Source organism: Crocodylus siamensis, chromosome 12 (assembly GCF_052110815.1).
Source record: "Crocodylus siamensis isolate JL-2025a chromosome 12, ASM5211081v1, whole genome shotgun sequence".
NCBI classification, from domain to species: Eukaryota; Metazoa; Chordata; order Crocodylia; family Crocodylidae; genus Crocodylus; species Crocodylus siamensis.
The window spans coordinates 44071888-44086057 of NC_143406.1; the positions used below are offsets into that span (position 1 = coordinate 44071888).

The window sequence follows — 14170 nt, forward strand, 5'->3', positions numbered from 1 at the left end:
AGGTGATCCTAACCCAGAGTCATCTTGCCATGGGCTTCGATAGGAGGAGGTAGCCTGAGGATCCCCCATCATAGATCAGAGCCCCACTGCATGGCCTGGGTTGAATCACAGGCCATGAGCCAACACCAGCTGGACATGGAGGCATCTGAAAGCCTGCAAGAAACACAGCTCAAGTGAAACAGCCACTGCTCAATGGTCATGAAAACTAGATAAATCGGTGGAGGCTGACGTGCTCTCTGTGGGGCGTGAGCGTGCGCTCTGCTGCACAGTGACGGGAATCTTGGCATGCTGAAGGCCAAGCAAGACCCATCCTGAAACTACCCATTGAAAAGCCCAAAGAAGTTTCCAACCTAGAGGTCACCTTGAACTCAGCTCAACATCCCTCCCTGCCCCTGGAGCTCTTGACCCGGTGGACTGTCAGCAGGAAAACCCGGTGGCTCCCTCCCCTGCTTGTTGCTGCCAAGTGCAGCTCTGTGCAGGGAGCAGAGCCTGGCAAGACAAAGGCTGCAGCGGTGACAAGGATGAATGGGAAAAGCAGGTTAATTCATCAGGCATCCTCCTGCTATTAATGCATTTGGCACTAGCGATAACACACCTGGCACTAATGAGCTTGTGCAGATAGTTTGACAGGAAGCCTGTGGCAATTAGGATGCATTCACAAGCCAATTTTCTCTGCCATTTAAAAGCCCATAGCCATTTTTTTCTCATTCAGGATGCTCCAGGGAACAAAGTCTCTTACCCCCGTGGTCTCTTACCTGTGCTTGTTAAGAGAACGGCAGGCCTTTCTCCCGTCTCGGGGTGAGAGCGCAGGGGGGGAGTCCCTTAACTGAGGGGAGAGCTACAGGAGTCTGAGCACATCACCATGAGAAATGGGATTACTGCAGCCATCCATGCCATTAGTAAGGGGCTAAGGGAGTGTCCTCAGTGAAGGCAGCAGGTGTGAGCAAGCTAGCAAATGGGAAGGGAGAGTCAAACCAAGGAAGAGAGACCAAACTGAGCCAAGTCCTTATCAGAGCCAACATCACACACAAATTGTGATCTATGGAGTCAGTGGGAGCCCAAGGAAGCGGAGTTAGGAAGACCCCAGGGGCTGGGCCCTTGCTTGGTTCATCATAATCAAACCTTCATCCATGCTCCAGCCCCCCTTCCTACCAGCCTGGCAGGGTCTCCTTCCCCAACACGCTCTTCTAGTCTTGGCCTAGCAGAGCTCAGAGATATTGAGGCACCACACGGTCTGCTGACACCAGCTAAACAAAGGACTTGGGAGCTTTGAATGGGTCTTAAGGCAACCTTAGCCCCTGTAGAAAGCACATCCCACCCTCCACGTGGCTGATCCTTTGCTCACAGCCTGGCTGGCTGCACTGTGGAGCCCAATAGCTCTGGTCTCTTTATTTAATGAATAGACACAAAAATGTCTTCAAAGCACACAAGCACACCTGTTTCTCCCACACGTCTCCCCTTGGGCAGAGGCTAGCGTAGACGCTGCAAACATCTGTAACCCCTGGGACAACCGCCCCAGCCTGAGTGGGCCTCACCTTTGTCCATCAGGTGGTTGAAGAGCAGCGTGTTGGAAAAGAAGAAGAGGTAGGCAAACATCTGAGAAGCGATCTCGGGGTGCACCTCGTACTGGTGAAGCAAGTCTAGTGTCTCCTGGTAAATCAACGCGACTCTGCAGATCTCATCAGGCAGCTGAGGCAATCCCTGCCAGCCTTCCCGGCCCTCGTTCTGGAAGGGGTTACACTCCAGAAGGCCGGGGAGAGAGACGTACAAAGACTGGATGGGGAGGAAATGAGAAAGACACAGGCCTGTGATTCAAAAAGCTGGAGATTCAATGTGGGAGGGGCCCTTCTGCATTGGCAAGAGGGCCAAGACATGACCTACCAGGTCTTCAAACCACCCTCTTCGGTGATCCCATAACACGTGGTCAAACCCTGCGGCTCTCCAACGAGGAGCGGTACTTCCTTTGCTACCTGCACATCTGCACCAACCAGTCCCTCACATGAATACAATACCCTACCCAGAGTTAATGGGTAAACTGGTCTCTCTTTCAGTGGGCAAGTGCCACATCAGACACAAACCACTGGAGATGCTGAGCAGAGAGAACGTGCCAGGGCAGTGCATCCACATGGGGAAACAGGAGGCCCCCGACACCTGAGAGGATGAAGAGGTAGAAGCCAAAGCAGCAGCCAGTTAAAGTCCCTTTCCTTTACGTAAACGAGGATCAGAGAAGAGCAGCGTCCAATCAGAGCCCTCTCCTGTGTTCAAATGAAAGAGGGAGAGTGTCCCGTCAGCGTTCCTGCTAAGCCAGCAACCGGGAGAAGCCAAGAGAAATGTCAGCCCGCCCAAGGGAGGGTGAATCTGCTGGAATAGCAGACAGACCTTTCCACAGAAAGGAAATAGCTGCAGATCAAACCTGGGAGAGAATTTGCCCCTTCCCAGCGTGAGGCCGAGTCCCGCTGTTGGCAGGCAAAGCTGGAGAAAGGCAGAGTCATTGGGTGAGTTGAACGTCTCTGTGGATGGGAACAGGTCCCCGCCCTGCAGACACAAGCAGCCTTTCTCCCGGCGCACACTGCACGCTCTGTTCAGCACTCCTGCCTGGGCACCTCCGCCAACGGCTCACTCCAGCAGCCAAACAGAGAGAGGCCAGAGGGAGCCTTTCCATCACACCCGTGAACTGAGTCATTATGCCCAGGGCGGTTACTGTACAAATCACAGACGGGTCGAGGAGGTCGAGGAGCTTCCTCAGCAACGCTTTCTAATGATTTCATAGATTTCATAGACATTAGGGCTGGAAGGGACCTCAGGAGATCATCGAGTCCAGCCCCCTGCCCAAAGGGGCAGGAAGTCAGCTGGGGTCATAGGATCCCAGCAAGATGAACATCCAGATTTACTCTTGAAGGTGTTCAGTGTAGGTGCTTGAACCACCTCCGATGGCAGGCTGTTCCAGACCTTGGGGGCTCGGACAGGAAAGAAATTCTTCCTTATGTCCAGCCTGAAATGGTCTCGCAGTAGTTTATGACCATTCGACCCTGTCATCCCTTGGGGTGCTCTGGTGAACAAACGTTCCCCCAGATCCTGGTGAGCACCCCTGATAAACTTATAGGTGGCCATCAGATCACCCCTGAGCCTGCGCTTTTCCAGGCTGAATAGCCCCATGGCTCTCAGCCTGTCGTCGTAAGGTCTGTTTTCCTGACCTCTGATCATGTGTGTGGCTCTTCTCTGCACTCTCTTAAGCTTCTCCACATCCTTTCTGAGTTGTGGAGCCCAAAACTGGATGCAGTACTCCAGCTGCAGCCGAGTACAAGGGGAGAATGATGTCCCAGGATTTGCTTGAGAAGCATCTATGGATGCAAGCCAGCATTTTGCTCACTTTACTAGCTGCAGCATCACATTGCAGGCTCATGTTCATCTTGTGGTCCATCCTGACCCCCAAGTCTCTCTCATCCATAGTGCTAGCCAGCGTAGCACAGCCGAGCCTATAAGGATGCTGCAGGCTTTTCCTCCCAAGGTGGAGAACCTTGCATTTTTCCCGGACTAGTCACTTCCTCCTGGCTTCTTGTGCCCCGTGCTGCTGTTTCCAAGCCCAAGGCCATGAAGGGAAAGGTACCATCCTCACCTTGTACCTTCCCTGCACTGTGATCAAAACCAGAGCGCTTCAGCGGAATATCTATCAGCTACGTATCTAACTCAGAGACTGAGCTTGGATCCTGCAAGTGACCCTGTACCTTTGCCAACACATCCACACCTGGGGACACCCACCTTACAGACAGTGCCAGGGTTAGCCCTTGAGGACTCGCTCAGTCTGGCACTGCAATGGGGCCAAGGGGGCCTTCACCCATCCATCCTCCACTGCAAAGCACCTGTTTCTAATAAACACGCCCAGCCTGTTGCCCATCTAGATTATGTGGCCCTCAGCAGAGGGTCCTGAGAGGTCTCTGTCCCACAGGGATAACTTGTTACACCACAGGGGTGTAGGAGGTCAAGGTAAAGCCTGCAGACAGAAATTACAGGAAGATCTACAACACGCCAGCCCTTCCCTGTCCTCCATGGAGTTCATCCTCATGTCTTACCTGTCACCCTGGACTCAGGCTGGATTTGAACTGGCAACTTCGAGGTATCAAATTGTGCAGCACGTGGCAAGGAACCTGAATGACCTTCCTGGATCTCAGAAATTAAAAGCAAATCTTCTGTTTTGCAAAACCCATTAGCTTCTGCCCTAACACCACTGGAAACACTGCTTGGAAATGAGGGTGGTCACTGGCAGTTCAGAAAGCTCACAGCCTCCTCTCCTTTTACAGGGGATGTGCCCAGCATGAAAGCTTCAGCCTGGCTAGCTCTGGTGCACAGACTCTCCACAGAGCCGTGCTAATCCAGGTAGTCCTTTTGTGCCTCAGTTTCCCACCAGCAAAACTACAGATAACACTTTTTTTCTCCCTTTGCTGGTTTTAACTATTCCAATCCTAAGCTTTTGGGAGTCGTAAGTGTCCCTCTTACGTGTTAAGGTAATCAGGATTCATAGTAGAGATGATATCTTTTATTAAACCAACAAGATTTTTGCAAAAAAAGGTCTTTAATTGCAAGCTTTTGGGCACAAACACCCTTCATCAGGCATTGGAGAAAAGACTGTAAAAGTTCTCTTGGGTAGAAATGAAAGTTTGTGCCCGAAAGCTTGCAATTAAAGAATTTTTTTTGCAAAAATCTTGCTGGTCTAATAAAAGATATCTCTACTATGAGACCTGATAGCTTTTTCCTTTAGAGCAATACAGCTACAACCTGGAAACCTCTTATGTGTTCATACTGTGCCTACAACAGCTTGACCCAAACCTTGCTTGAAGCCTTATAGACACTGTAACAAGGCCTGGAACAGACTGCTTCCAGAGGTGATGCAAGCACCTACTCTGGACTCCTATAATAGTCAACTGGATGTTTATCTTGCTGGGATCCTTTGATCCCAGCTGACTTCCTGCCCCTGGGGTAGGGGGCAGGACTCGATGATCTTCCAAGGTCCCTTCCAGCCCTGATGTCTGTGAAATCTATAAAATAAATAACCATAACTAAATAACAAGTGTGAAAGAGCACACAAGATTGACTACACACAAAAAAAATCAACCCATGGAGCTAATTCTGCTTTGGTTTTTAGTGGCAATGGAAAGTCAAGAATGATTGAGCCCCCTTTCACTTGCCCTTCTTTGAACTGTGTCCTACTGCTCAGGGCATTCAGTATATTCTTGTAGATCATGAATAGACAAAATATCTATTGAAATTTGTACCCCTCTGGTGCACATTTTAAAACTCCTAGTATATAAATATGCAATTACAAGAAAACAAAAGCGACTGTCCAGGGGCTTAGCAAAGGGACCTAGATACAAGACTCTCATTAACTTCAGTGGGTCCAGGGTTTCACTCACAGTCTTTTACTTCAAGATCACTGGTTCCCATTCAGCCAACAGCAATAATGGACACAAGGTGTTGTTATCTGATGGTCTGGTTTTGGCCTACCTGATTGGGGTCTTTTCCCTACTCACATCCCCTTCACATCCAGCAAAGCACAGTGCTGTCACTCTATTCCAGGGGAGGGCAATTATTTTGGGCGGATGGCCACTTACTGAATTTTGGCAAGCCATTGAGGACCACGTGACAGGCAGCCAGAGGCAGATAAATATTAATTTTCTAAAATTTTAAGGAGCCCTGTGGGCCAGATAGACTGGCCCGGCAGGCCGCATCTGGCCCGTGGGCTGCATTTTGCCCACCCCTGTTCTATTCCTTTCCTCACCTGGCTCCTTCCTTCGGGATAAAGTATGTTAGAGGAGGGAGGGAAAGAAGATGGGGTGCCCATACCTTGGAGATATAGTAGACACACTGCTGAAATGTATACATGATCACTTCCTCCAGCACTGTCATGGCTTCCTCGCTGGCTGTGATGGTCGAAGAGAACAGAGACTCCTTTGAACCTAATGGGAAAAGACAGCAATGCAATGCAGCAGAGCCAAGACCGCCACACTCCCCTTGGCTCCGCTCTGTCAGTGGAAGGACAGTCTCATTGAAACTGAGAGTATAATACCGCATTTCCTGCAAGGGCCCCATCATATCAACTTCATTGACACGCACCAAATGGTCACAGGCTTGTTACTGCAAAGAAAGCCTACATAGGGGTTGCAACGTGGGATTGGGAACAAGGTCTCTGGGTTCTATTTCCAGCCTTTTCATTGACTTTGGACAATGTCAGCGGACAACGCACTTTGGCCAATGGATGCTTGGGCTAATCGCAGTCTCAGTAAAGTGGGGATAGTTACAATTGCTGACCTTGTAGGAAGGATGTCAGACTTAGCCCGTTAATATCAACGAAATGTATCAAGATCCTTAGAGAGAAGGTGCTAGAGAAGCCACTGAACTCTCACTTAACACAGCATGGTAGCAGTGATCAGACCCCGGTTTGAAGCTGACTTCTCACTGCTCTCTCGTTTCTAACAGCAAGGGCTATTTCAAGGAGGTGCCGTGGAGGAGCCTGAGTCATTACTGACAGCCACTCCCAAATGCCAAAAGCAAGTGGCAAGGTACCTCTTTTATCGCACCAACTGGCTGCTTGACATTTCCACTGCACTTGTGAAGATAACCCAAGAGCGACATTACCTGACTTGACATTAAGAAAGGAGAGACAATCCAAGATGGCTCTTGAAGACAGAGACTGAGAAACAGAAGCCATTCCCACCTGAGGCTGGTCAGCAGTGATGTTTCAGTGGACAGCCACGGATGGCACAAAGTGCTGGCAGTCCCCCTCTCTCCATGGGAAAAGCCATTGCCTATACTGTACCTCTTGTGTTTGTGCCATGGACGAAAACCAAATGTCCAAAGCTGTCTGTCCAGCCACCGAGGTCTCTCCAGTCGAAGAGTTTAGTTCACACTCTCTTTCCTTCTCTGCCTGTTACCACCAGGGCTAGAATCAGCCTGTCCCTCACTCACTTCTTCTCCAAAGGGTAACACAACTGGGCAACTTAGGCCCACACTGGTGCCTTTCCATAGTGGCTGGGAAGCCATTACCAACATCATGCTGTGTTTTTTTTATTCCCTTTTCAGTTTCCTTAAGAACCTGATGCTTCACCTCTTTGGGGCTTTACGAGCCAAGCTCAAAGCCAGATCTCAAGCACAGACGTCTGACGTACCAGTTGCAGGTAAACACACACTGGTTGTATTTCTAGGTGATGAGAGGTTGAAGAGGTGGGAGGGGGAACACTTCCCCTATAGACTAGCATTTGCATTCTTGAGCCACTTGGATTTCAGTTATGATTTGCAGCCTGGTTTGCTGAAATATCTGTGTAGCTGGATGCAGGGCTTTCCGAAAGGCCTGCGTTTTGGAACAAAAGAGAAGCCTTCAAGAGCTTTGCCAAAACCCTCCACCCCTGGGCTTCCCTGACGTGGAGGGAGAGGGAAGGAAATTCCATGACGTGACCTGACTGTATGTCCCATGAGTCCGGGCCGCTAGTGAAAGACCCCAGGGGTCATTTGAGAGGTGAACTGAAAAGGCTTGGATAAGCAAGAAGCTAGCAGGGTTGTTTCTGCCTGCGTGCTGCATGGACCGGTGCTTTGCAAACTTTTGCATTCAGCTCTGCTAATGGCAGCTCGAGCCTGGGCTGCAACAGCACACTGCTATTCTAATCGGAGGACCCTCTCACAGCTGTCAGCTCACCTGAGTCCCAATCTACCACTCTTACCCTGGTCTATTTAGTGCCAAGATGGGCTGTTGCACTTCACTGAGTAAAGCAGTACTCTCCAATCTTCCCCATCCCCTAATCAAGGGCAACATCCTCATTCATTTCCCATGGCCTCAAAAAGCAGCAGAGGGCATTGCAAACCGGTTGTCTGCAAGCAACAAGCTGAGGAGGACTGGTGAACAGGCTGTGTGATGTGAGCAAATTCCCACTCCTGAGCAGAAAAAGACCACCGCATTCACTTTGCTTGTGGCTAAAAAGCAACACCATGAATCCAGGTTTTCTAAGTGGGGAAAGTCAGCACAGCCATATCCGAATAGAGAGCAACTGAGCTTTGCAAAACCGACATCAAAAAGGACATTGTCTATCAACATATGGGTCCTGGTGCTCATCTGCTGCTGCCATCTGAATATGGCATTGGGAATATGCCATTGCAGGGTTTCAAATGGGAAACTAAAGAGAAGCCACAAGAGTCCTGAAAAAGTCAGGCAGGCTGGTAAATCTTTATGCTCATGTACAGTGGAAGAAGGCTTCAGCCAGGGCTTTAAAGATGCACTGCAGAGCTCTTCTGAAGCCCATGTATAAACTGGATTCCTCACTGTCCTGACCGTGCTCAGGTCTCCTCCGGCCCAAACTATCTGTCCTGCTTTCTGAACGACTGCAGCCAAATCGCCTCCAGCCACTCTTGTGGAGTTTTCTCTCCTCGTGCAGCTCCGCAGATGATGAGCCCACTTCATCTGAGCACCCCACGAGGTGCTGGGAAGCTCTTGGTAAATAGTGTACCAGCCAGTTTTGGCCTAATGGGCACTCCCAAACCATTGGCTTCAACTGCTCTGTCTCCGCTCTTAAGTGACATGGTATCAGTTTCTGCTCAGTCACTCATTGACCAGAACTGTCTAAACTGGGGAGTAATGAAACAGTCATTTTAAAAGAAAAGACCTTTCTGGTGCAACATTTTCACATTAAGATTCATTGGTGTTAAAATGCCCAAAGCTTCTGGACCTGGTGCCTGTTTGGAGGCACCCAGGTCATCCGGTCACTCTGGGATGATTCGACGCTATAAAACAGTAGACCGATCACAGGGCTTTTATTTACAAACATGTACCCGAATCATGTTGGTGTCACAGTACTGGTATAAAGCAGCCTTCCTGGATGCTGAGACTCCATCCTGGGCAGCTGGACTTTTGAGTTTCTTGAGACTAAGCAGCATCTAGGTACAGCCTGGGTTGGGATCTCTCATCAGCCCGCTGGATTACAACCAAGGCCAGAAGGGGACGTTGAGAACATCTAGTTGAATGGGTGCCAATGTTTTTGACCTACGTGCCACAAATTAGCCCTGCACCCTCCTCAAGAGGCACTCTGATCCTCTTCCCCTGCCCAATCTGCTGCTCTGCTTTCTGCTCCCAGGTCCGACCTGAGGTTTGTTAGGTTACCGATAGCAAGAGGAGGGAATGAGGTTTGACTTTCCACAATGGGCAGATTTTGTTTTAGAAGCAGTGGGAAGACACCTACCCAATTACCCTGCTTTTCCCCTGTCTGTTTAAAAGGGGATTTTCTGTGCTCTGAACCAGGCTTTAAATTCAGCACAAGCTAGAGACCTGCTGAAAATCAGAGACCTACCCCCATAAGCACCACAGAGGTTTCTCTTCCTGATAGAAAACAGTCTTCTGTTAATAAATGATTTTAAGCGGGATCTAGAGTCTTGGCAGCCCTTAGTGGGTGAAACCTCCACCGAGAAACAAAGTTAAAAAAAAAAAAGAATGAGAGGAAGAGACTGGAGAACAGAAATACTGACTGAGGCAGGGCAGAGAAAAGCAAGAAGGCATGAGTGGAGGAGGGAACAACTGTCTACATACTGGCAGTGTCTACACCTAGCGGGTCCCTGGCAGCCACACTTCATCTGACACCTGGTTGCTCGCCTCTGGACTCTAATATCCCGAGATGTCATGGTAAAAATATCCTTGGGTGTCAGTATTAAGGGGATAAAGGGAGCAGGTAGGAAGATTTATACCAGAGAGGTGTACTGGCAGGAAGGAATGTGAGTCCTACCCTTGACATCCATCTCCTCCTCCATGCTCTGGATGTAGACAGGGGATTTCTGCTGGATGAAGTACAGCAGCTCGATGGAGTTGGACATCCAGAAGAGAACGTGCTGCAAGTCCGGGACCAGGTCTCCGATTGTGAAGTGTGAAAGGGATGCAGGATCCTGGCTGATGAGACAGAGAGGCAAGAGAAGGGTTTCAGACACTGTCAAGGCATCAGAGTCAATCTCACTGTGAGCACCAGGGCCTGGCCATGAGAAAGGTCTGTGCCTCTGCCTCTCTGAGAGGCCGGCAATGCAGGATACTCCCAGCGGGAATATTTTATTCACTACTGTCCCGCACTATAATGGATATAGCAGCTGGAGCTCCAGTGCACCAGCGGCATGTACTCACCCAGTACATACCTTCCCCCAACAATATTCTCAGCAGCTTTACAATCATAAACCTTCCCCAGCACTAGCCAGTTCCATACTTAAAAAGCAAACCCAGCAGTTAGGTTTCCCAGGGGTCTCGAGGTGCGCTGCGAAACTGCTGCTGCCTCTGCAAGAGATGGCCCTACATAATACCAGCAGGATAGCTGCTCCCCCAAGCCCCTGGAGATCCAGCAGATCTGGAGATCCGGCACTGGGTGTCTGGGTGGGCCCCTTCTTCCTACTGCCTTAGCCTCAGGGGCTGGGCACTTCTAGGGAAGTACTGGGCAGCCACAGCCTCCACTGAGGTGGAAGGTGCCAAGAGCTCCTTGGGGTTTTATGCATTAATAGTGCTGTTACGATTTCTTCATCCATCCAAAGGCATTGTAATTCCTTCTTCCTAGGGCCTGGATGGACAAACACGTTAATGCCAGTACAAGAAGACTTTACACCTGCTTAGCAAGGGATGGACAGATGACAGAACCCCCAGTGCTGGGATAATTTCTCAAAGTCTAGAATCATGCCTCAAAAACCCAGGGATAAAGCTCCCCCCTTCCCCGTGTGAGCTCTGCTAGTAAAGGAATCATCTGTTTGCAGCTTATACCAAGGCCAATAGGCCCTGCCTTGCTTTGCTTCCACCTAGTATTAAGGTACAGCACCAGCCATTTACCGTGTACAGCTACCCTGGGGGAGTTGCATGTCTGCACGCTCAGGACCCTGGGATAATTTCCACCAGTGTTCAAAACCAATGCCAGCTGCAGCAGCGCAGATGTGTCCTAGGGTAATAAGCAGGAGGGTGCCTTGTGGCAATCTTGCCCCATGCCCCTCCCGAATGGAAATGTCCACCTCCTCCATCGGCAGGTCTCAAGACCACTGAAGGAGCCTGCCCGCTGCGAATGACTGACAAGCAAAGACTTGGATTGAATGCTTAGTTCAGCTCTTTGGCCCTGAGCCTGATGGCCCAAGTCAAAGGGAGCTGACAATACTTGGGGACCGGCCCCTTCTACAGCATTGAAAATGCAGAGCAGGATACTTTTGGTACTCTGGGATTTAGCATGAATATTTAATGCCAATGAGAAACCTTCATTCTGCACTGGGTCTGGCAGGAACAGCAGCAGGACAAGTTTCTCACATGCTGCCCCTGCCCATAGGCCACAGCCTAGATATAGAGAACTTTACTCCTCCTGGCGTATTCAACCCACTGGTTTTAAAGGGTGAAGCTGAGTGTTATCATATGGCTTCACTACATTTATTAATCACATGTGATAACACTAAAGCCGTCACAGCAAAGCCCCGTCCCTCCCTGAGAACTATGCACAGCCTGTGCCAAGGCTGCATGCTTAAAATCCAGCCCTTTGAGTGATCCAAAGGCTAAAAAAAAAAACAAAAAAAAAAAACAGCATCTGGAAAATTTCTTAACTTGTGAACCACTTTTTCCTGCTGCAGCAACTCAGAAATGGCTGGACAACATTTTTCTGAATGCTTTATTAAAAAAATTTGCTTAGGAAAAACCTTGGAGAAATTCCCCCTCCCAAGCTATTTCTGGGGACTGTTACAAGCCACTGAAAAAGTGACTTTTGGACAGGGGCACTCAGGCAGCACAGCACCACAAACCATCCCCTCTGCGCAGGCTGTAACAGAAACGCCTGGGCTCCCCGTCTTCCAGGGATGGGTCTGCTTATCCAGAACATGCTGCAGTTTGCAATGGCCCTCAGTGCCTCACCTGCATGAAATCCCCTAGCACACAGCCCTGAATCGTGCACACTTTCACCTAGGGTCACTGGACTGCCAGGCCCCGTTGAAGTGCACCTGCGGCTCTGCAGCTGCCAGGATGCTCCAGTCACGGACATTTTGCCGAATTAGATACATTGCCATTAGCCTTGCTGGGAGCTGCAAACCCGTGAGGAAAGAGAGAACTCAGTACCCTTGAACTCACATTTTCTGTTTCTGCCTCCTTTCCTTGTTGGTTAGCAGACTATCATAGAGAAGCAGGGCTGGAAGGGACCTCCAGAGGTCACATCTAGTCCAACCCATGCCTGAGACAGGTTCATTCCTATCCAAACCATCCTATCCAAATTCATAATCTAACCTCTTAGTAAAACTACTATTAAACCTGACATGACACAAGATATAACCCCCAAAACTGCCATAGGTAATGCAGGGGGACGATGGCAGCCAGTCCTGCTACTGTAGAGGTTGTTAATATATGCTCAAGAGACCCCAGGTAGAGGCCATGCCCCCTGCTAGAAAGAAAGACAAAACCACCCCCAGTCTGTACCAATGTGACCATGAAGTAATATTCCTTCCTGACCTTAAATATGGCAGATGGCCATGACCCTCTAGCCAGGAACCTCTGGGTTTAAGTCCCAGCAGGAGCTCTTTGGGTCCTGCCCAAACCCCTTCTTTGGTCCCCCTGGATAGTTTTGACCTCACATCATTTCCTGGTGCAATCTCCTCTGGTTTGGAGGGCACGTCTGCGAAGTAGTCATTGCAGGATTGCCTTGCAGTGTAGACACACCTGAGCTATCCTGGAGCCAGAGCAGTCCTGCTGTGGCAGCCCAGAACTCAACACGGGCTGCAAAACCTGCCTGAGGAACTGAGTGAATACTCAGGCATTTGGGTCATGGGTCATCTGCACTGCTAGCAGCACCTGAGCAAGCTAGTGTGGCACCTACACGACACACTGACTGTGAACACAATGGCCATGTCTGGACAAGCACGACCATGTGGTACATGGGGCCACAAACACGTCTGCAGTGCCACATACCGTGCATTTGGATGTTCTCCATGCTGCAAGGGAGCACTGCCTATGTGTACACTGCTCTGCTTGTTTTTTTCTGAGGGTTTTTTTGACCTCTGGATATCCATAGAAAAAAAAAAAGTGAAGTAGCGCATGCACGGGCAGTGCACACTGCTAAAAAATGGAGCTGGGCTGCCCAGAGCCACATTGCAGCTGCTGGCCAAGCTCTGCATGGCAGAATTGCCACTGCTGCAGCCCCATGACCCCAGGTAAGGCTGCTGGTATCAGCCCAGTGGTGGCCCAGCCTTCCCTACCCCACTGGGGGTAACTTGCCACGCACCAAAGCACTTGCAGCATGGGCATTCCCCGGGAACAAGTAACAGCGGCACAAGGTATACCACTGCTACTTGTCCCCAGGGAACCAAAAATCCACGCTCACATGGATGTGGCCAATGAAGCCAAGTGAACATGCACAAGGCCTGCTGAGGGTTACCAAAGAGACTCAGCTTGGCGGAGCTCAGTTTTGGGGTATCCAACCCTGAGCTACTGTACAAGGATTTGACTGTTTCTCAAGTATCACAAGTTGCACCCCCAGAAGACTGAGCCACCCCAGATGACTAGTCACCTCTGAAGATCTTGCTTTTCACAATGGAGAGAGAGTATTATCAGCCTGCAGAGCTGGCAGGGTCTGGCTGGCTTCCCAGCTGCCCGTGGTAGCTGGCATGGCCGCTCAGAGACAGCCTGCTCGCAAGAATTAAACAAACGGCAGCGAGTGGGAAAACACGACTGTGCTGAATCAGGATTTCGGAGCATTCATTTACTGACTGAGCTCCTTTGATATCGAGAAGAGAGCGCTGGGGACAGCAGGGAAAGTGGGACAGTGGGTCTTGGGGTGGCCTATCTGGAATAAATATGGGAAGGAGTAAAGGCAATTAGCCCATTCAGTGCTGGGGACTGGACAACCTACCTTCCCCTAAGGGCTGTATAAGCACATAAGCCCTGACTGTCTGGGTCTCGGGTGACCCCTAGCAGTGCATGCATGCTGCCTTGGCCTCAGACTGGTTATGTGACTTCTCTCCTGGTCCTTCCCAAGGCAATATCTCTCCCTGGGGAGAGCTTCTGTCCATAAGGAAGGCAGGGCAAGTAGTGAGGCACACTTACTGCTGGGACTGCTTCTCGGCCAGCTCCTTGGTTTTCTCCTACGGTCAAAAATAAAAAAAAAGCAAATAAACAACAAGCCCCCAAGATTATGAGAACTTCAGCAGGGGGTGG

At 50.1% G+C, this 14170-nt stretch overlaps 1 protein-coding gene across 4 annotated transcripts in view; it reads right to left on the minus strand.

Moving 5' to 3' along the window:
- RADIL (Rap associating with DIL domain) overlaps positions 1-14170 on the minus strand; it is a 56730-nt gene that overhangs the window by 11124 nt on the left and 31436 nt on the right. For all 4 annotated transcript variants that reach the window (XM_090024057.1, XM_090024056.1, XM_090024059.1 and 1 more), the window contains 4 exons: positions 14060-14097; positions 9756-9916; positions 5839-5951; positions 1536-1773 (listed from right to left, as the gene is read on the minus strand). In XM_090024057.1, coding sequence (XP_089880183.1) covers positions 1536-1773; positions 5839-5951; positions 9756-9916; positions 14060-14097 — 550 coding nt within the window. The remainder of the gene's footprint in view (positions 1-1535; positions 1774-5838; positions 5952-9755; positions 9917-14059; positions 14098-14170) is intronic.